Source organism: Typopeltis vanoorti, chromosome 14 (assembly GCF_054136105.1).
Source record: "Typopeltis vanoorti isolate ZY-2024b chromosome 14, IOZ_Tvanoo_1.0, whole genome shotgun sequence".
NCBI classification, from domain to species: domain Eukaryota; kingdom Metazoa; phylum Arthropoda; class Arachnida; order Uropygi; family Thelyphonidae; genus Typopeltis; species Typopeltis vanoorti.
Genome location: NC_143562.1, coordinates 116,255,944 through 116,278,035, shown reverse-complemented (window position 1 = coordinate 116,278,035; position 22,092 = coordinate 116,255,944). Strand labels below are relative to the sequence as shown.

Below are 22,092 nucleotides of genomic sequence, written 5' to 3'. Positions count from 1 at the left end.
AAGGATATCTTTTATTCCAGTTTTCATATCACCTGTATCATCTCTAACTCCGTTTACAGTAATCTTTCCTCCATTGCTAAGCTTCTTCAACAAAATCCAGAATATTTTGCCAAATTCTTGATATTTATTTTCTATATTCTTGCCAAAGTCCTCCCATGACTTTTGTTTAGCTAGTTTTACACAGTGTTTAGCATTCTTGCATTTGTCTCTATATTCTCTAAGAGCACAAGCTGACTTCTTTGACAGGAACTTTTGATATGCTTTCTTCTTTTCCTTCACTGCCTCTTTAACTTCCTGTGTCCACCAGGGAGTTCTGATTTTTCTATCCTTGCAGACAACCTCACCACATGCCTCTCTGGCTGAATCAATCAGTGTTTTATTGAATGCTTGCCACTGAATCTCCAAGGTTTTGGTTCCTGTTCTCAAACTCTTTCATTTTTTCTTCAATAATCTTTGTGTATTTTAGTCTACAGTTCACATCTGAGAGCTGCTCAACTTTTATTCGCTTTAAAACTTTCTTACATGTTATTCTTTTCAATATCCTGCTCAAGACTAAATAGTGATCACTTCCAATTTCAAATCCTCTGTACACTCTGGTGTCCTGCACCAGGGATAAAACATCACTATCAACAATAACATAGTCAATGAGACTTTTCTTATTCCTAGCCTCTTTTCTCCATGTGAATTTGTGCACATTTTTATGTTGGAACATGGTGTTAATAATAACCAGTCCATGTCCTGAGCAGAAATCCAACAGATATTTGCCATTATTATTAGCTTTGCTCTTTTCTCCAAATTTTCCCAAAATATTTTTGTATGTCTCACAATCATTTCCTACTCTGCTATTTAGATCCCCAACAAGGACCAACTTTTCATTTTTCATTGTGTCAGTTGCTTTTTCTAACGCATCAAAAAATTCCTTCACTTCTACCTTAGTAGAACCTTCTGTGGGACCATAGGCACAAATAAATCTCATTGTCCAGTTCCCCATTCTCATATTTGCCCACATTACTCTACTTGAGACTGACTGCCATTCAAGAAGATTAGCGTCGTACTTTGTGTTGAATACTATGGCTACTCCTTCTTTTCCTTGATTGTCATTGCCTGAATATAACATTTTGTATTTATTGCTCAGAAAGATCTCACCAGTTTTGGTCTTTTTTGTTTCAGTCACCCCTATTATGTCGATCTGGTTCTTATCTAATTCCTCAGGTAGCTCCATTTCTTTGCCAATCAGGCTTCTTACGTTGATAGTACCGATCTTTAACTCTGATGATGATGAGTTGGGATTTGTTTTCAGATTTGTTCCAGTAGATGACTTTTCGCTATTTGCCCTGGTTCCCTGGCGAAAACAACGGGGGCCTTGTTTAACCGGGCGGTTTGTTTTCAGATTTGAAAACAAACCCCAGCTGGCATGAAATTTTGTCATGTTGTACCATCATTTTTTTTTATTTTGGTTTAACCAATAAGAATACAATTTGGTCGGCTAAATCCCAAATTGCCAGCCCATCCTCGTTCATTCAGTATCCAAGTAGATACCCAGCAGAGTTCACCACGAGAAGGTGAGGGTTGGACATTAGGTCAGAAGCCCTGGTCGGTTCTCCGCATTCCTTTAAGGGCTATGTAGAGGCTTCTCAGTTATACAGCTTCGACCCTTGAGTGTTTTAATAATACCTCACTTCTGGGTAGCATGTATTTTCCAGCACTGAACTTTTTTCCTGTAGACTTAAAGACAGTCTGACATAGTTTACCACTGAGATAAGAACCTCCAAAAACGAAAGTGTTCTGTTTCTATCAACTTACACTGTGAACTAGATTTTGTGGTTTAGACCAGGGCTTCAACTGTGGGCCACAGACCCTTGGGGGCGTTTAGTTTTTTGAAGGGGGGGGGGGAGGTATAATGAAAACAAATTTAAAATATTTTGAGATTAATAAGATATATTTTTATATATATAGATAATATCTAAGATAATGTTGCATGTCAAATGTGTACGAAAGATGCTAAAAATGCAATATTTGCATTTGATTTTTGCAATATTCGCTGTGTATGTTTCATATTGAATATAAATGCAACAAATATTATAATAATATATGTCTGTATTAAGGGGTGCTTAAGGGTCAAAGCTATATATCTGAGAGGAGACCTCCACATAGCCATTAAAGGAATGTAGAGAACCGACCAGGGCTTCTGACCTAATGTCCAATCCTCACCTTCTCGTGGTGCACCCTGTTGGGTATCTACTTTGATACTGAACGAACGAGGATGGGCTGGCAATTTGGGATTTAGCAGACCAAATTGTATTCTTATTGGTTAAACCAAAATAAAAAATGATGGTACAACATGACAAAATTTCATGCCGGCTGGGGCGTCGCCCGGTTAAACAAGGCCCCCGTTGTTTTCGCTAGGGAACCAGGGCGAACAGCGAAAAGTCAGCTACTGGAACAAATCTGAAAACAAACCCCAACTCAACATCACCAGAGTTAAAGATCGTAACTATCAACATAAGAAGCCTGAATGGCAGAGAAATGGAGCTAGCTGAGGAATTAGATGAGTACCAGATCGACATAATAGGGGTGACTGAAACAAAAAAGACCAAAACTGGTGAGATCTTTCTGAGCAATAAATACAAAATGTTATATACAGGCAATGACAATCAAGGAAAAGAAGGAGTAGCCATAGTATTCAACACAAAATACATTGTCCTGTTCCCAATTCTCATATTTGTCCACATTACTGTACTTGAATGGCAGTCAGTCTCAAGTAGAGTAATGTGGGCAAATATGAGAATGGGGAACTGGACAATGAGACTTATTTGTACCTATGGTCCCACAGAAGGTTCTACTAAGGTAGAAGTGGAGGAATTTTGTAATGCTTTAGAAGAAGCAACTGACACAATGAAAAAAGGAAAAGTTGGTCCTTGTTGGGAATCTAAATAGCCGAGTAGGAAATGATTGTCAGACATACAAAAATATTTTGGGAAAATTTGGAGAAAAGAACAAAGCTAATAATAATGGAAAATACCTGTTGGATTTCTGCACAGAACATGGACTGGTTATTACTAACACCATGTTACTAACACCAACATAAAAATGTGCAAAATTCACATGGAGAAAAGAGGCAAGGAATTAGAAAAGTCTCATTGACTATGTTATTCTTGATAATGATATTTTCTCCCTGGTGCAGGACACCAGAGTGTACAGAGGATTTGAAATTGGAAGTTATCGCAATTTAATCTTGAGCAGGTTAAAATTGAATTTCATATGAAAGAATAACATATAAGTGAATAAAATTTTAAATAAAATATTTTTAAAATAAAATTTTGAAGTGAATAAAAGTTGAGCAGCTCTCAGATGTGAACTGCAGACTAAAATACACTAAGTTTATTGAAAAAAAAATGAAAGTGTTTAAGAACAGCAACCAAACCTTGGAGATTCAGTGGCAAACCTTGAAAAAAATCTGATTGATTCAGCCAGATAGGCATGTGGTGTCTGCAAGGATAGAAAAATCAGTTCTGAAAAACACAGGAAGTTAAAGAGGCAGTGAAGAAAACATATCAAAAGTTCCTGGCAAATAGGTCAGCTTGTTCTCTTAGAGAATACAGAGACAAATGTAAGAAAGCTAAACACAGTGTAAAACTAGTTAAACAAAAGTCATGGGAGGACTTTGGCAAGAACATAGAAAATAAATATCAAGAAGGCGGTAAGATATTCTGGAGGTTCATGAAGAAGCCTAGAAATGGAGGAACGAGTGCTGTAAAAGGAGTTAGAGATGATAAAGGTGAAATGAAAATGGAGGAAAAAGATATCCTTGAAGTATGGAGTAATTACTTCGAAAAATTGCTAAATGAAACAAGCAGTGATAGCACAGTGGTAAAAAACACTCAACAGGCATACAGTCAGGAATACATATCCATACTTGAAGTAGAAAAAGCCATCAAAGGCTAGAAATGTGAAAAGGCAGTAGGAGTAGATGATATTCGACGAGAAATGCTATAGTATGGTGGTATAAAAGTCTTACAGTGACTTCACTGCATAGCTAAGAAAGCCTGGACAGAGGGACGAATTCCTGATGATTGGAGTAGAGCTCTCATAGTACCCATATATAAAAAGGGAAATAAAACTGAATGTGAGAATTACAGAGGTATTTCCCTACTGAGTGTTGTTCCTGGCAAAATTTATGCAAGTATACTTGAGAAACAGTTGAGAAGAATTGTGGAAGAAAAGTTAGTGAAGAACAAGCTGGATTCAGGCCAAATAGAGGCTGTCAGGATCAGATCTTCACTTTACAACAAATAGTTGAGAAAGCATGAGAATATAATAAAGAACTATATTTAAGTTTCATCGATCTGGAAAAGGTATGACAAGGTGCCAAAAGAGAAGCTATTCAATACGCTACAAGTTATATGATGTCAGCAGTTAGAATTGAAGGAAGTACTGGAAGATGGTTTAATGTTAAATTTGGTGTGAGACAAGGATGTACATTATCCCATTTGTTATTCATTATCTATATGGATCATATTATGAAGGAAAGTGGTAATAAACATGATATCAGAATTGGAGATGTTAATGTCAGCTCTTTGCTTTATGCAGATGATGTTATACTTCTATATAAATCCACTACAAGTTTGCAAGATTCCCTGACTAAATTGAATAACTGTTGTAATAGGTATGGTATGAAGGTCAGCATTAAAAAGACAATGAAAATAGGTAGAATTGTTGAAAATGTCAACTGTGTTGTGAACGTGGAACCTGTGGAACAAGTAAAACATAACAAAAAGAATGATATAGAAATTGTCCCCAAATTATAAAAATATTTTAAAGGTTAAAATTGTGCATTATGTTGATTTAATGTAACAGAATGTTAAAAGTAATTCTGCCTTAAGTGGATTAGACAAGATTATGTTGGTCACTTGAAAGTAAACAAAGGTATTTAAAATCATTCAGATGTAGAGATTTTTGCTGCCAAATCTGAAGGTCCAGACAACAGTGATGTCAGTTATTTACAGAAGATTCGGGAGTCTCTGACCCTAAAAACAAGGAGCTTCTGAATCATAAATGAAGTCTTGAGAACCCAGAGGTTTTTTTTTTCGTCTTGCTGCAGTCCGTTGGCCCGCTCGGGCCTCTGTATTTTGTAGTAGGATCGTGACCCCTAGGCACGGGAAAAACCCAGGCAAGGCAGATCAATCTACAAAAATATATTTTCAGTAGCGGAACATGCCTCGTGTGACCAGATATACGACGGCAACAATAGGTCCAAAACCGGCGGTGAGCTATGCTATGACAGTGAGCTAAATCCCAGAAGAAGACTACGCCAGGATGCCTGCCAAAAGCCGTTGAGTAAAGGCTAGGAAATAGGACCGAGGAAAGCAGTCAGCAAAACTAACACAAATCTTCAAGACTGGTAGGACTGTATGTTTCTACGAATTTTGTGAGTAGATTCTAATGTATTAACGCCGAGATAGTGATTAAGAATTGTATGTCCGCTGAAAGTAGCTTTGTTTAAAATAGGTGTATAAGTCGCTATAAGAAGTAATTGAGGCTGAAAATTAGCTAGTATATTTATTGAGAAAAATGTCAGCCGATGATATTGATTGTAACAGCCAGTAATTACCTAGATCTTGTAAAGCTAGTCATTCAAGCATTGTGAATTGCAGGTCTAAATTGTAAGGTTACTATTTAAGTTTAAAACAGGCATTAGAGAGAAATTGTTGTTATTAAAAAGTGGAGATGCTAATGACAGCTCTTTGCTTTATGCAGACATGTTATACTTATAAATAAATCTGCTACAATTCTGCAAGATTCCCTGACTAAATTGAATAACTTTTGTAATAGATATGGTATGAAGGTCAGCAATAACAAGACAAAGACAATGAAAATAGGCAGAAGCAATGAAAATGTCAACTGCGTTTTGAATGGAGAACCTGTGGAACAAGTAAAACATTTCAGCTACTTGGGCAGAATTTTTAGTGAAGATGGTAAATTAAATATGGAAATAGACAACAGAATCAACAAAGCTGGTATGGTAGGAAGTCAATTGAATAAATTCATATGGGATAAGAGAGAAATTAGTCGGAACACTAAATTAGCATATAAGACAGTGTTCAAACCAGTTTTAACTTATGGATCTGCGAGCTGGGTCAGAAGTAAAACACTTGACCAAAGACTAGAGACCGCAGATATGAGAGTCCTGAGAAAGATTAGAGGCGTGAATAGATGGCATCAATGGCAATATCATATTAAAAACGAGGATATTAGGAAAGAACTTGACATTGTCAGTATCCAGGAATGTGTTAGCAGAGCTAATCTCAGGTGGTATGGTCACTTAAACAGAATGTGAGAAGAAAGATTAGCCAAACAAGTGTTCTCTGCCAGGTTGGCAGGAAAATAACCCAGAGGAAGACCAAGATATAGGTGGATTGATACTGTACATAGTGCCTTAGATGATAGAAATATAAGATCTGATAATGTTGGAGTCTTGACAAGTAAGAGACTGATTTGGAGAAAAATTGTAGAGTAGGAAGTTAGTAATGATGTAAATTTTTCATGTGGTACTATCATATCCTCTACACCCCTTGAGGGTACATGGCAGGAATTTGATGATAATGATGATGTCTGTATTACAATTTTTTTTTTCAGCTGGGGGCCATGAAATATTTTAATTTTTCCAAAGGGACCTTTACATCCATAAGTTTGGGAAGCACTGTTCAGGCTACCGAGGAAGTAGGTGAAAATTTATGGGATTTTTCAGGAACTGGCCAGATGATGAACATATCATTTATGTATATAAGCCAAAAGTTAGGCATTGTATGTTTTAAGAGCTGTCTTTTCAAACGTTTCCATGAACAAATATTCTTAATGTTGAGAAATCAGTACTCCCATGAATGTAAGCAAAAAATGCTAGTCCACATAAAAATAAAGAAGGAAGCAACAACTGCCATAACCAGAGTGAGAGAGCAAGTTTATTTGTTTCACCATAAAGGCTATGAATGAGTGATGTACAAAATGCAAAAATAGCTATACATATAGCCTAATGATCAAATAGGATGCAATCATAACACAATATACTCCCTTGAAGATTTGTGACATATAATTAAGCTTTGAAACCAAGTGTACAACAGAGGTGAAGGAAGGATCATTGATCAGCATCCCATTTCATAAAGGATAGCATGGAGAAAATTCAATGCTTTCTTGAAATTTTCTGTCAAAAGTGAGTCCTAGGCTTCAGTCATTTACTAACTGGAAACAAAAACAGAAAGTAGATGAAAAATTATGTCATTGAAATAACATGCTGAGTGTACATTTCTATTTAGTATTTATTTCATGGCAAGACATCAGAAATATCAACAAGAAATGAAGTCCAAAGTAGAGAACAATAAAAAACCAAAATGATGAAATCTTTATGAACACAGAAGAAATACGAGAGAGATGGACAATGTACTACTCAGATTTATATAAAACACAGGTAGATGTTGAAGTCCAAAAGAAGTTAATTGATGAATTGAGAGAAATATCACCACCAATCAAAGAAGGAAAACAAATATAACGAGCAATGAGGTTGTAAAGTTAGTAAAACATCTGAAAAAAAAAAAAAAAAAGCCCTGGGAATGATGAGATCATTGGAGAGATGTTGAAATATGGTGGTGGTTGAGTGATAATATATAAACTGTAGTGATTGTGTAACATGGCATGGGATGAAGGCAAAGTAACAAAAGAATGGACAAAATTCGATCCTAATACCTATTCACAAAAAAAAATAAATAAATAAATAAAAGAAGCAAAAAGCACCAAATATTAATATTAAGATTAATTGTTGAGAAAATCCCACACATAAAAATAAAAATGTTTATACCTATTTTGTTGACTTTAACAAAGCATCCAACAGTAAAGATCAGAAAGTGGCATGGACTGTACTCAAATCTTATGGAACCTGATGTCTGATGCAGAACATTAGTGACAATGTAGAGGATGCTGAGAGAAACTATGGAGAAATAGGAAGATGGTTCTGGACAACAAGAGACACAATATCTCAAAGCATCTTTATTCTGCTTTTGGAAAGAACAATGAATGTCATAAAGGATTATATAACGGGAATTTCAAGAGCCTGTGTAGCTCAGTGGATGTGGCGTTTGCACACCACCGCGCTAGGCCGCACGAAGGAAGTCTTGGTTTCGAGTCTAGTCGGCGACTAGAGGAAATTTTTCTAAGCCTTTTTTCGACCGGTTCCCGAGTTAGTCGATCTCTGGCACGGGCAAGCAGGTTTTTCCTCCCGGAAACTCAGGTTTTTCGTCCTGTAAACTCAAGAAAATCGACCGTAGAACCCACATTATTTCAGACATTAAATATATTGTGTTAGGGTTAGAGACCACGAGATGGCGGCACATTTGAGCCGTCTCTCTTCACTGCGTACCGCTTAATTAGTGATAGCCTTGGGCCATCTGTCTCTGATTGGGTACCAGTGGAGATTGAACTGCCCACTCAGTCTCCAAAAAGTTAGATAGGGCTAAATGGCCTCGCCTACTCCCGTATATACAGGAATAAAAAGGCGTTAGCTGATTTTTTTTTTTTTTTTTTTTTTTGAATTTCAATTCAGGGTAAGAAAATATACTATTTATAATTTGTAGATGACAATCATTATTGAAGAAAAGGAACTAGAAAGTGAAGTTATTCAGAGATTCTGAATACAATAGTATTCAGAGAGAAGAGGATGATAAAACAAATAAAGGTCAATGGATGTTTTCCAACTTCAAAAGAGTTGGAAAAGGTTAGGAACTTCACATATCTAGGAAGCAAAATGACACATACAGAGATAAGATCTTAGATAACAAAAGTGAAAGTAAACTATGAGCAATGGACAAGATATGGAAAAATAAATTAGTGAGCCTTCTCATAAAGCTGAGACTGCTGGACACTCAGAAGTGCTCTCTATGGTTTTGAGACATGGGTAATGGTCAAAGACTCTGCGAGATGAATACTGGCTTTCAAAAGAACATATATTAGAAAGATTCGATGAATTGGATAGGTGCAAAAGGTTAGAAATGAAGAAATGTACTGCAAAGAGAATCTAATGCAGAAAATAATTCAAAGGCCATGATATCAATCTTGGGAACTCTACTTGGTGATAATGCAAAATTAAAACCTCATGGCTGAATTCAGACTTGGAAAGTGAGTGTGTGAAGATAAAAACTACTTTGTTGTGAGGTGAATGTTTATGTGCTTGCCCTTCTCCACCTGAAGGTTTGAGTTTCTTCTTCATTTTTCCTTTGTTGACTGTGGAAATGTGTTCAGCTTTATTATAAGTGAGAGTGTATCTAAACTTTTCAAAGGATCAGCAGGTGAAACAGATGATAACTCCACCATCAGTTAGAGAAAGCAGCATTCTCGTGTTGCTTATACATTCTTTGAATATGGCAACTTCTGTCTGATGGTAAGCTTGTGGTGTAATCTGAAGAATTTTGGTATTACAGTATTATCTCTACATCTTACGAGAAATATTGGTTGGTTACAAACTATTTTCTTGATATGTAACTTTTCAAAATTATTCATTTTATAAAGCATAAACTCACTGTGAGATCAATGAGTTTACATTTCAAAGAATTCTGTGGCAGAATGGCATGAGCTAATATAATGCTGGTGTGTAAATTTAAGATTACGAAAATACATGAGTGAAAAAATACAAACTTTGATAAATATCAGCACCGATGCTCAACTTGCCTATGATCCAACAGGACAATCTCACAACATGACCAACAATTTAATTAAAGAAATGGCCCAAGGACACAAAAATATCACATCAAGATGTCCTCTGGTCCTAAGAATCTATGGAACTCCAAAAATAGACAAATAAGGCATACCACTAAGACCCAATGTAGATGTGAGATATTCTCTAACTTCTTTTATGTTAAGATATGTTGCACAAATGGTAAGCTTTCACATAGCTAAGACACTCTTTTTTGTCTTAACATATCTTAACATAAAATTCTTTTATGTTAAGATATGTTGCACAAATAGTAAGCTTTCAGATAGCTAAGACACTCTTTTATAAGAAACATGACATGTTTTATGAAACATACAAAAGATTTAACAATACAACTGGATAACCTACTTGAAAGCCTAGCTATCACCAATCTGCCTAGAGTAGATACAACACAGTTACTTCAAGAGATATTTCTACTAGACAGTGTAAGCACTGTACTAGTGGAAATATTTTTTAAGCACTGTATCAACACCTTCAAACCATTAGGTAAAAGAAAACCAGGAAGTTCTCTTAAGAGAAGATTGAACGATGACTTCTAAGGTCGGAACAGGCCACTCTAGGCCTAAATCCTTGATTGATAGGCATGATGATGATGATGAACACAATACCTTCATATTCCAAGGCAAATTTTATGAAGAGAACAGAACGAGGCTAGCAATGGGCTTTACATTGTCAACATTACTAGACTACTACTAGAGTTTCGTTTGTCCCAAACACACTCTATTAACCAATCACAGGAATTCATCACTTGCATAACAGAGCATTCACCTAGTTGTTGAAAGTTTTTCCACTTAGTTATACTATAAATTAAAGATACCAAGAAATTATATACTTGATTTAATTCTTTATCCAAGTGCAAGCAAAGTTTGCACCTGAAGTATTTTCAGGAATGGGGCAACTCGTGGTAAAGGTGGTATGACTTCGCATCACTTGCCTTGGTATCCCATAATGCAAAGCACATCTCCTTGCAGACATGTATAATACTATGCAGTGACCCTTCCCATAATGCATAGCATTATACATGTCCACAAGGAAATGTGTTTTGCATTATGGTATACTAAGGAAAGTGACCAGAACTCAGTCCACCTTTGCCACGAGTTGTCCCAGTCCTGAAGATACTTCAGCACAAACTTTGTTTGCTTACACTTGGATAAAGGATTAAACCAAGCATTTAAAGATACTAATTTAAGATACTCATTTCTTAAATTAGTATCTTAAATTAAATTAGTATCTAATTTCTTGGTATCTTTAATTTATAGCATTCACCCTTGAATCAAATTCACTTTTCAATTAAAAAATCAAGAGATATTCACCTTTTTAGACATGTTCATAAAAGTATATGAGCAAAACGAACTCAGCTATTCAGTTTACAGGAAGCCGATTCACACTGGAAGATACTTGCACACCAAATTCCATCACCATCCAGTGGAGGGGAAAAAAAAAAAAAAACTGGTATTATACAAACCCTAAGATACAGAGCATACAAAATCTCCAGCAGTACAGATAAAAAAATCTCAAGAGCTAAAATACCTCATTTCCATCCTGCTAAAGAAAGGCCATAACAAAATATTTTAATTAAAATCTTATGGCTCTCTTCTAGGCCACCAAATGAATAAGAAAAACAAGATTATAAAGGAGCAGCACTTTTCCCCAAATCTGGTCAGTCACAAAAAAAATTTCAAAGTTGTTATGTCAACAAGGATTATAATGTTGCCTTCTTCTGCTCAAAAAAATTTCAAGTCATCTGCATCCCCACTGCCCCCTTAAGAAACCCAGTGCTTACAAGATCACCTGTACTTGTTTATGGTTTGTGTGTGTATAATTAATAATAATAATAAAAATCGTTAGTCCACAACAATATAAATGTGCTATAGGTTAACAGAAAAACCTTTAGTGGGTGGGAGCTACATAAAAAAACCATGGTAACCTACCATTTATCTGACTTTGGGAAGGCAATTCACAGTTCTGATAAGCAAAGGGCCAGATAACTGAAGTACAATTGCATGGTGCTGTACTAGAATTCAGTTGACATGCAAGGGTTGGTTAATTGAAGTGTTGTTGTTTTGAAGGTCAGATAAACAGTAGATTACTGTATGTTTACGAACAATTTGTTCTGTGGTTTTACATACTTGCATTATAGTAGATCATATTCTCTTGTCTAAAAAAAACAAAATGGATTGATACGGTTGAAAACCTTGACTTCAAACGATCAAGTAGAAAAGCTTGGAATCTTTTCCAACAACTATCCATAACTAATCTACCTAAAAGAAAAAGCACAATCATCTTCCCTGAGAAAATAGCCAATCAAATCGTTAATATATCAAGGGCACCTAGGGACCATGAACATACCAAGAAAGTTAAGAAAGAACTTAGAGCTTTAAAAATAAAGCTCTAAGTTCTTTGCATATTGTGAGAATGCCCTGCTTTCTCACAATATGCCTCAATCTTCACTATAGATGAAGTAAAAGCCGTCATAAAAGATATCAAAGCAGGCAAGGCCCCAGGCTTCGACAGTGTCCATCCTGAATTTCTGATTAATAGCTGGCCAAATACTATAAAATGGCTCTGTGAATTCTTTTTCTGATATATTATTGACTGGCCGACTACCTAGCCAGTTTAAGAAGTCAAAAATAGTTGCTATTCTTAAACCTGGAAAACCACCCCAGGAGGCAAAAAGTTACAGACCTATTGCTTTATTGAGTTGCACCTATAAAATGTTAGAGCGCCTTCTGTACAACAGATTGTTCATACCAATTATGCAGCATGTCCCAATTGAACAAGCTGGTTTTAGAGAAAAACGTGGTTGCTGTGATCAAGTGCTCACTTTAACATCATACATAGAAGCTGGATTTCAGAAAGCAAGAAAAAACATCAGCTGTCTTCTTGGACCTAACAGCAGCCTATGATACAGTATGGCGTGTAAGTCTTATATACAAATTTCTTAGCATTGTCCCATGTAAACGGACTGCACACTTAATTTCCTCCATGCTCACTGAACGTTTCTTTCAAGTTATATTAGGAAATAAAATGTCCTGACAACGAAAACTTAATAATGGTCTTCCACAAGGGTCAGTATTGGCACTCTTACTTTATAACCTATACACACATGACTTGCCTGCTACCATCTCACGCAAGTTCTGTTATGCTGGTGACACTGTTATTGCCATTCGACACAAAAACATGAGTCAGGCTGAAGACGTACTTACAAAAGCTCTGAAAACTATAGGTAAAATTTATTTACCTATAGTTTTACTATAGGTAGAATATTATAAAAAATGGAGGCTCCAGCTCAATCCAGACAAAACAGAAGTATCAAGCTTTCACCTTAATAATCACATGGCAGATGTCACTTTACATATCTTCTTTGAAGGATGTTTACTACGACACAATAAGTTTCCAAAGTACTTGGGCGTTACCCTGGACCGCACGCTCTCTTACAAGCAACACCTAACAAACGTTTCTGCTAAGTTAAGAACCAGTAACAACATAATACAAAAACTAATAGGCACGACATGGGGAGCAACAGCCGATAATCTGTGGATTACTGCTCTTGGTCTAGTTTTCTCTGTTGGTGAATATTGCTCACCAGTGTGGCTAAATAGCACACATGTTAAACTTGTTGATAGCCAACTAAATAATACAATGAGACTGATTTATGGCACAATTAAATCAACGCCCACACACTGGCTTCCAGCTCTTAGTAACATTGTTCCACCGAATCTGCGCAGGACTAAGGCTCTCTTACAGGAATATAAGAAAATCTTGGAGAACACAGCCCTACCAATACATTTAGATCTCCCAGACTTAAGTGTATGACGATTGAGATCAAGACATCCACCACTACAATTAGCCCAACTACTACTACATTTTAACTTTGACTTGAAGCAAAAGTGGCAAGAACAGTGGAAGAGCCATAAAGATGACATCACAAAATTTTCTGTCAATGAATTACAAGAAAGTTTTGATACTTGCTCACACCTCCCATGAAAATCCTGGACTCAGCTTAATAGAATACGAACTGGTCATGGTGTATGTGCGGACATGCTTTTTAAATGGGGTAAACATCCCCACATTGTGATTGTGGATCTCAGAGACAAACTGTGAACCATATTGTGACTCAGTGTTATCTCAGAGCATATTCAGGAGACAAATTGGACTTTTTAAGTGCTACACCCGAAGCTATGAACTATCTGACCAATATGGATGTAACCTTTTAATTTTATTGGTTTTTAAAATGACTTTTGACTTTTAATTTTATGTTATTAAAGTGACAGTGTATTGTACTGCATGTTTTGATATTCATGCCATACAAATAAATAAATATTCTCTTGCTACAGAAGACCTTCAAATTAATAGTATACAATTGGTATTGCCTACTTCCATCACGAAAAATCCTATCCTATTCCCTCATCCATACAGTTGGTGGGGGTAGCTATATGCTACCATACTAGGGAGATTATTATGAGCAAGGTGGTTTCCCATTGCCTTCCTTGCCATAGTATATTTTATGACTGTAGCCGTGTATGTTCACAGTGCCTGTTTTGAGGGATGAAACCCTCCACCTCTGTATGAGACTGGTTTACTCACCTTTAGTCGAAAGAAACCAGATAAAGCTTCATCATGTCACTGACGGGAATCAAACCCAGGACTTTCGACCAAAGGGCTTCATCAGTACTGACTGAGCTACGAAGGCTCAATCACTAAAAATAGTTACCATTAAGTTATAGTAATACTAAGTTATAATGTACATGAAGATGTTGTTACTTTGGTTATGAATGTGAGACTTTATAAAAAAAAAATATTTTCTTGACTCACATGCAGTGCAAAATTAATTTGAACAACAGAATAACCCAACTGTCACAACAGATAAACATTTAATTTTAGATGAACTTTCAGAAAAGACAGCTTAAAGAAGTGTGTTAAAATTTAGCTATTAAGATGTGAGCTGCTCTTCCATATCTGTTGACTTACTTCATGCACTTGACTTTTTGCTAAACTAATAGAATGGAACATTGAATCATCAAATAAATGATTTCCTTCAGCTTTTTCTCTTTCGTATTCTTCTTCAGACATATAATATGTCTTAGGAATTAAACCACCTTCTGGAATAGCAGCCTACAAATGAAAAATCATGAACTGATAAGACAGGAACTATGAAAACAAGTCTAAAATAAAAACTATCATAAGTAGTTAATGTTAACAATATTACAAGAATTAAAAACTTATTTTTTCTGATATTGCATTATGTATATTTTATAAAAAGAACAACCATATACAATGTCACTCTTGATAAGGAAATAAACTTTCTTAACAAATAATTAGCACATGCTAGAAACTTTCACTATTTGTTTTTATACACATTCCTTTGTTCTTCAGGCAACTTAGTTTTAGGTGATAGATTATTTTTAACATGAAGCATATATATTAGTGCCATTTCTTGTAGCTTCTGAACTTAAGAAAAGTTATAAATTCGATAGATTATATGGCAGACCTGAAAAGGGCTATTTTCTTTGCAGGAGGTCTGGAAAAAAGAGAGAGAGAGAGACACGTTCTGTTTTTCAAACAATCCCCCCCCCCAACACACACACACACACACACACACACACACACACACAAAACAGACCTGTGAAAAGTATGATAACTGTAAAGGGGTTCAATAGTAACAACAGTAACTACAGTAAGAGGGAGAAGGAAACCAAAGATAATTTGCAACTTTAAAAGATGCACATAAGACAGTTATTAAATGTTTTGCAGATACTTTTATTTTGTAAAATCGAAAACTGTAATCACACATTCTTGTATTCATTCATCAATGAACTCAAATACTGAATACAAATTTGATTCCACAATTAGTGACAAAATTATTATTTTTCTTAATAACTGATATGCAAATTCACAGTAAAATTTCAAACATCTTTGCAATTACTCAGTAATAAGTAATGTGCGATGAAATACTGCTGATTTCAGGTTTTAATTTTCTACCATGAAGGTTTCTGAAACTGAATCTGTTACTTCTCTGGCAGTGTAGAACAGTGAAGAAAACTTGTCAGTGAATCATTGTTTGAATGAATGAATCTTGTTGCAAATATTGTTTGATATTAAAGTTATATGTTCTTCTAATCTCTTTACATACATTCTTTGATTGCTGAGTGATAATGCACTAACTACTTCTGAATGGAAGACATAACTAGGTATTCTGTAAGCATGGCTATATTTTCCTAGATATTTGGTTGTCATATTTATAATGACATTAAAAAAACACATATTTAATACAAAAAGTGTACTAACTGAAAATCAGTTGAGTATGTATCCATTTAAGAATAATAAATTTGCAGCTGTTTTGACTGCAAAAGTTAAATACTTTTTTAGTGTTTTCCTTATTTTTTAAACAATAATTAGGAAAAGAGTAATAATGCACCACAGTATATGTCCATATTCATTTTATGTTTTAAGAGTTTTTATGTTAATTTTAAGGATTTAATATTTTACAATTCAAACAAGTACAGTTAAGTTTTTATCATTTGTATTTTGTTTTTCTGTATTATTACTTAATGGCATTTGCATGCTATTGGTCAACAAAGGTGAGATGAACAATATTGTGCTCATGCTTATTCAAAAATGTTCAGAATGTTGCATATTCTTCTGTAAAGTGCAAAAGGAGAAGAGATTATTTCGAACATTGTTTATCTGCTTGGTATTGAAAAATAATTGATATTAATTACTCTCTTTGAAATAAGTTTTCTTTGATTTTTTTTCCCCTTTTACCACTGCACATTTATATGTTCAGGTCAGTTATGACCTGAACATATACTTTGTAGAAATATTTAATGTAATCAAAGAATATAAATAAAATTTACTTAAGATATTACTGAAAGGGAGTAAATGTTCTGAAGTAATTTTCATAGTCTACACAACTTCATAATTCTTCATTATTCAGAGGTGGGAAAGTTAACAGAAATTCTATGAAAAAAGACGATTAAAATTTAGCTGTCCTCCTCCAAAAAAAGACACTTGTCTTTACTTTTGAAACTTAGAATGAGATATATTAATGTAAGCCATCCTCATAATTATCACACAATAATAGATGTTTCAGTGATTTCTTATTAATAACTTTTTTTTTTGTGATTAAAGAAAGATTCTTATGAAGATTCAGAAGAACCTTATTTCAAAGAGAATAATAAATATCAATTATTTTTCAATACCAAGCAGACAAACTATGTTCGAAATAATCTTTTCTCCTTTTGGACTTTGTAGAAGAATATGCAACATTCTGAACATTTTTGAATAAGCATGAATATAATATTGTTGTTTGTTCTGCATTTTTTTTTTTTTAATGTCCATCTCACCTTTGTTCACCAACAGCATGCAAATACCATGGGTAAGAATTAAATAATAATACAGAAAAACAAAATACAAATAATAAAAAATTTCCTGTACTTGTTTGCAATGTGAAATATTAAATCCTTAAAATTAACATAAAACTCTTAAAACATAAAATGAATATACACATAAATGATGAAAATATCAGTCATATCTCAGTGTCACTATTATTAATTTGTGCAGAACATGAAACCATTTTTAAAGGAAAAAGAGAATAAAGACATATTTTTCTTAATCAAATAATTTACACTAAACAAAATTTCTTTAGTACAAATTGGAAAATTTGTAACAAACTGGAGTTCTGATTGATTGAAGAAGTCAGTATTTGTGTTAAACCATTTTTTTTTTTTTTTTAGAAATTATGGACTTTACAACCGTGTTATAGATAACTCTTTTAATTTCCCGATGTTTCGATCTTCATATTAAGATCATCATCTGGAGCATATACAAATATACAGGACAAGCTGAGTTACATTACAATACAGTAGGCTAGAGAAACAATGATTTGATCACAGGATTACTACTGGCATGACCTCTAGTTGAAAAAAAAAAATTAATTATTTAGAAACTACATCAAGCTAAATTCTATTTATGATAACATGAATGAACATTCTTTCTTCCAGATAGTTTACTTTCAGTAACAATGATGTCCTATTTTTATAGCATTACAATTGTTATTTTTGATTTAGGATCCTGGATTATCTACAGTCTTGTTTATAGTTACTCTTAGAGAGGAAGGTTCCATGGGTCGAATATGTGCCTTCCGTATGTTTGAAATTTTTAGACCATCATTATTGTTCAGATTAGGATGGTTGATAATAATCTTGCAAGCTTTTTTAAATTTGCATTCATACCATGTTTTGGTGTGATGTAGACAACTAGTGCTTTTCCAGTCAATTCTATGTAAGGTGTTCAAGGACATGATCAGAAAGGCCAGCTTCACTATAATTATTATATTGAATGTGTCGTTTATGTTTTTTTTATCTGATAGGAATTGTGCATCCTGTTTCCCCTATATATGGTATGTAACAGGTGCAATAAATACGGTATACTCCAGGGTGGGCCAGAGTATAGGGAGTCAGTCTTTGGATGAGTTGGGTAAGCTTTTTAATTCTGCAGGAGGTTTAAAGGTGGCTTTGAGGTTGTATTTTTGTAGTATTCTGTTTATTTTATCTGATGTCCCTTTAATGTAAGGAATGGTTATAGTTTTATTGTAGTCTGGGTTGTCTTTGTTTTTTTATTGAGGTTTTGTAGAGAATTTTGTTAATAGTGTTTTGGCTGTAACCATTTTTTTGAAAAGTATTGCTGATAACTTTAAATTTGTCTTTCAGTGCTTGTTCACTGGAGCAGATCTTCAGTGGCAGGAGTTTATGTGTATATATAGGCCAGTATGTGTCAGTTTCCAGTAAACAGTGAAGGAAAGATTGCCAGAAGGAAGACGTGTAACAAATGTATCTAGAAACAGAAGTGTGTTCTGTTTTTCAATCTCAATTGTGAACTGTATGCGTTTGTGTTGTTTGTTTAGGTGGCTAAGGAATGTGTCTAGCGGCCATGGGACCAGATCGCAAAAACATTGTCAACATATCTAAGCCAGAATTTGGGTTTTAAAGGAGAGGAATCTAAAGCATGTTGCTCAAAATGTTCCATATAAAAGTTAGCAATGGGGGGGGGGGAGTTAATGGCGAGCCCATGGCTGTGCCTTCTTTTTGTAGGTAGAAAGCGTTTTCCCATACAAAATAACCAGAATGTAATACATGCGCAAAGACCGCTGTGTTATCTGGAGGGAATTTGTTCTGTAAAAGAAGGATTGTGCCATTGATTGGGATATTTGTAAAGAGGACAGAGACATCAAAACTGACTAATAAATCATCTTTTTCTAATGTAATGTCTTTGATAATGTTTATGAAGTGTTGTGTGTTTCTGATATAGGAAGGATAATGACCTACCTTCTTCTTCTTCTGCAGCTTCTCCCACTCAAGTGGGGTCACTGTTGATGATGAGTCTCCTCCACATCCTCCTGTCTTGGGCTGTCACCACATCTAAGTTCTTCATCCTCAAGTCCTCTTCTACCAGCTCCGTCCATCTCTTCTTTGGCCACCCACGCTTCCTCCTTCCTTGCACATCCATCTGCATGATCCTTCTTCCCACATATTCGTCCTCCCTCCTCATCACATGACCAAACCATCTCAACCTTGCCTTCTGTACCTTCGCTCCTAAGTTCGTAACTTTCACTGTTCCCCACTGTTCTCCTCTAGCCATTTCTCAGATGATCCTTTCTGGTCACACATCACATCCACCTAAGCATTCTCATCTCTGCTACTTCCATCCTGCTGATGTTATTTTTCCTCAGGGCCACAGTTTCTATAGCATACGTCATAGATTGCCTCACTACTGTCCTATAGATTTTGCCTTTCAGATTGATCGGCACCCTCTTATCACATATCGCATCACACTCCAGCCATCTCCCTCCAGTTCCTCCAACCCACTTGTATCATGATAACATGAATAAACATTCTTTCTTCCAGATAGTTTTCTTTCAGTAACAATAATGTCTTATTTTTGGCATTACAATTGTTATTTTTGATTTAGAATCCTGGATTATCTACAGTCCTGTTTATAGTTACTCTTAGAGTAACTATAAACAGTTAAGCCATTCTTCTTCTTGAAGAAGAAGAATGATCTACCAATTCCTTGAGTGTTGCCGCTAATTTCTTCGCTAAGTGATAATTCGGGCTATCTATCCCTTCGACTATTGGCTGGAGTGGTGCGTTTTGTTTGTGTATTTTCGGTAAAATGTAATTTCTTTGGGAATGAGCGTAGTGTGGAAATAGTTTTTTGACCATATCTTCCGGCCATGTAGTAATTGATTTAAGTAGTTTCTCTGTTTTCTTTTTTATTCTATTGGTTGGATTGTAGTTAACGAATTGGTATGTATTATTGTCCGAGACTAGCAGATTCATTTTTTCTAAATAAGTGGTTTTTCAGTTTAAAATAACGCTGGCACTTCCTTTATCGGCTCTAGTTATTACGATTTTCGGATTTGATTTTAATGATTTCACCGCTGTTAATTAGTGTTTTGTTAAGTTGCTTGTTATTGTTTTGTTATGATTTAAAATGTTGGCGTATTTTGTCTGCTATGTTATTTGGGATGAATCTTAAGCCTCTTTCAATGTTACAAATTGAAAGAGGCTTAACTGTTTATAGTTAAGCCTAAGAGTAACTATAAACAGGACTGTAAATAACATTACAATTGTTATTTTTGATTTAGAATCCAGGATTCTAAATCAAAAATAACAATTGTAATGCCACAAATAGGACATAATTGTTACTTAAAGAAAACTATCTGGAAGAAAGAATATTTATTCGTGTTATCATAAATAGAATTTAGCTTGATGTAGTTTCTAAATAATTTTTTTCCCCACTAGAGGTCATGCCAGTAGATTAACCTGTGATCAAATCATATCATTTTGTATATTTTTATATGCTCCAGATGATGATCTTAATATGAAGATCGAAACATCGGGAAATTAAAAGAGTTATCTATAACACGGTTGTAAAGTCCATAATTTCTAAAATGATGCTGATCACCGTGCAACACTAAAAGAAAGGATTCATGTTAATCATCCGATTTATCCAATGAATGCATCCAATCTTGAAGTGAGAAAATTGTTCCCACCTTCTCAAATTTTGTATTATTCTATTTTTTCTGCAGCAAATTCAACTGTTTTATTTTTTAAATATTATTATTTTAACATTTACTTCCTTTGTGTTATGTTAAACTTACAAATACTACCATAATAAAAACAATAATAGATAAGAATAAATCAATAGCTCTTAATGATATTTGCAAGTCTAAGAGATGCACAAACCAACAACATTATTGTGAAATAAAATTAAATCCCCTTCAGGACATGCTTTCAACCAATTTCTGATACATTGCAATAGGAATATTCTTCAATTCCTCAGGCAAAGCGGTTCCCATTGCTTTTGCATACACTTGTGCATCATGGAGAAGCATTATTCCAAGGACCTGTTATATGCAAAGTTCTCAGTTACAGACATACCTTCCCAAAGATAAGCAGATAACACATAAATCACTGCATTTATCTTCAAACATTCTATCCAAGATTTTCCAATTACATTTTCTTAGCAACGTGTATACACTATGTTGTTTTTTATATTTTTTTGTATATTCTCTGACAGATTATGCTAACTTACTAGCTAAAAACATTTTATCTTTTGGTGAACAGATAGCTTCATTAACTGTGTTTGCTATGGAGTTTGTATTTTTATATCTTTGCAGAGAGCTTCATCATAGTAATCCCTGGATGATTCAATATTTTCTTCAAATCTTGCCACAGAGTCTTCAAAGTTTGGTCCTTACTTTTAAAATGAACTCCCCACCCAAAATCATATTTGTATATCTGAATCTGCAGTTAATACTTGAGAGATATTCAACTGATCGATCTGAAAACAAAGCAGTTATTTCTATTTTCAGTGAGATGCCCACTTTCTTCTGAAAACTAGATGGTCACCTCCTATTCAAATCTCTTTATCTTGGACCAATGTAAAGATGTCATTATCAATAATAATGTAATGATTGTTTTCTTATTTTGAGGGAATGATCCATTTCTGAACTGAAATCTAGTAGGCAGGCACAACCATTCTTGATAAACTCAGCCTTTTCTTCAATGTTTTCAAAAACATCTCTATGTTTTGGATACATTTCTTATTCTACTAACAAGAATCTGCTTTTCCTTTTTTTTTTAAATATCAGTTGCCTTCCACTGTCTAATGACACCTGCCCAATGAAGCACATGCGATGTGCTCCAACGTAAATTTCTAACATGAAACATATTGAAATCTTTTCAGAAAGAGTATCTCAATGATGAATACTAAGTTTTTCCTAATTCTTAGCACTTGAGTAAACAATCTTATTGTTTATAAGAATTTCACCT

General features: G+C 34.7%; 1 protein-coding gene across 4 annotated transcripts in view; it reads right to left on the bottom strand.

Annotated features, from left to right (window-relative positions):
- Positions 1-22,092, bottom strand: part of retm (real-time) — a 469,145-nt gene that overhangs the window by 101,571 nt on the left and 345,482 nt on the right. For all 4 annotated transcript variants that reach the window (XM_090404393.1, XM_090404395.1, XM_090404396.1 and 1 more), the window contains one exon: positions 14,726-14,869. In XM_090404393.1, coding sequence (XP_090260519.1) covers positions 14,726-14,869 — 144 coding nt within the window. The remainder of the gene's footprint in view (positions 1-14,725; positions 14,870-22,092) is intronic.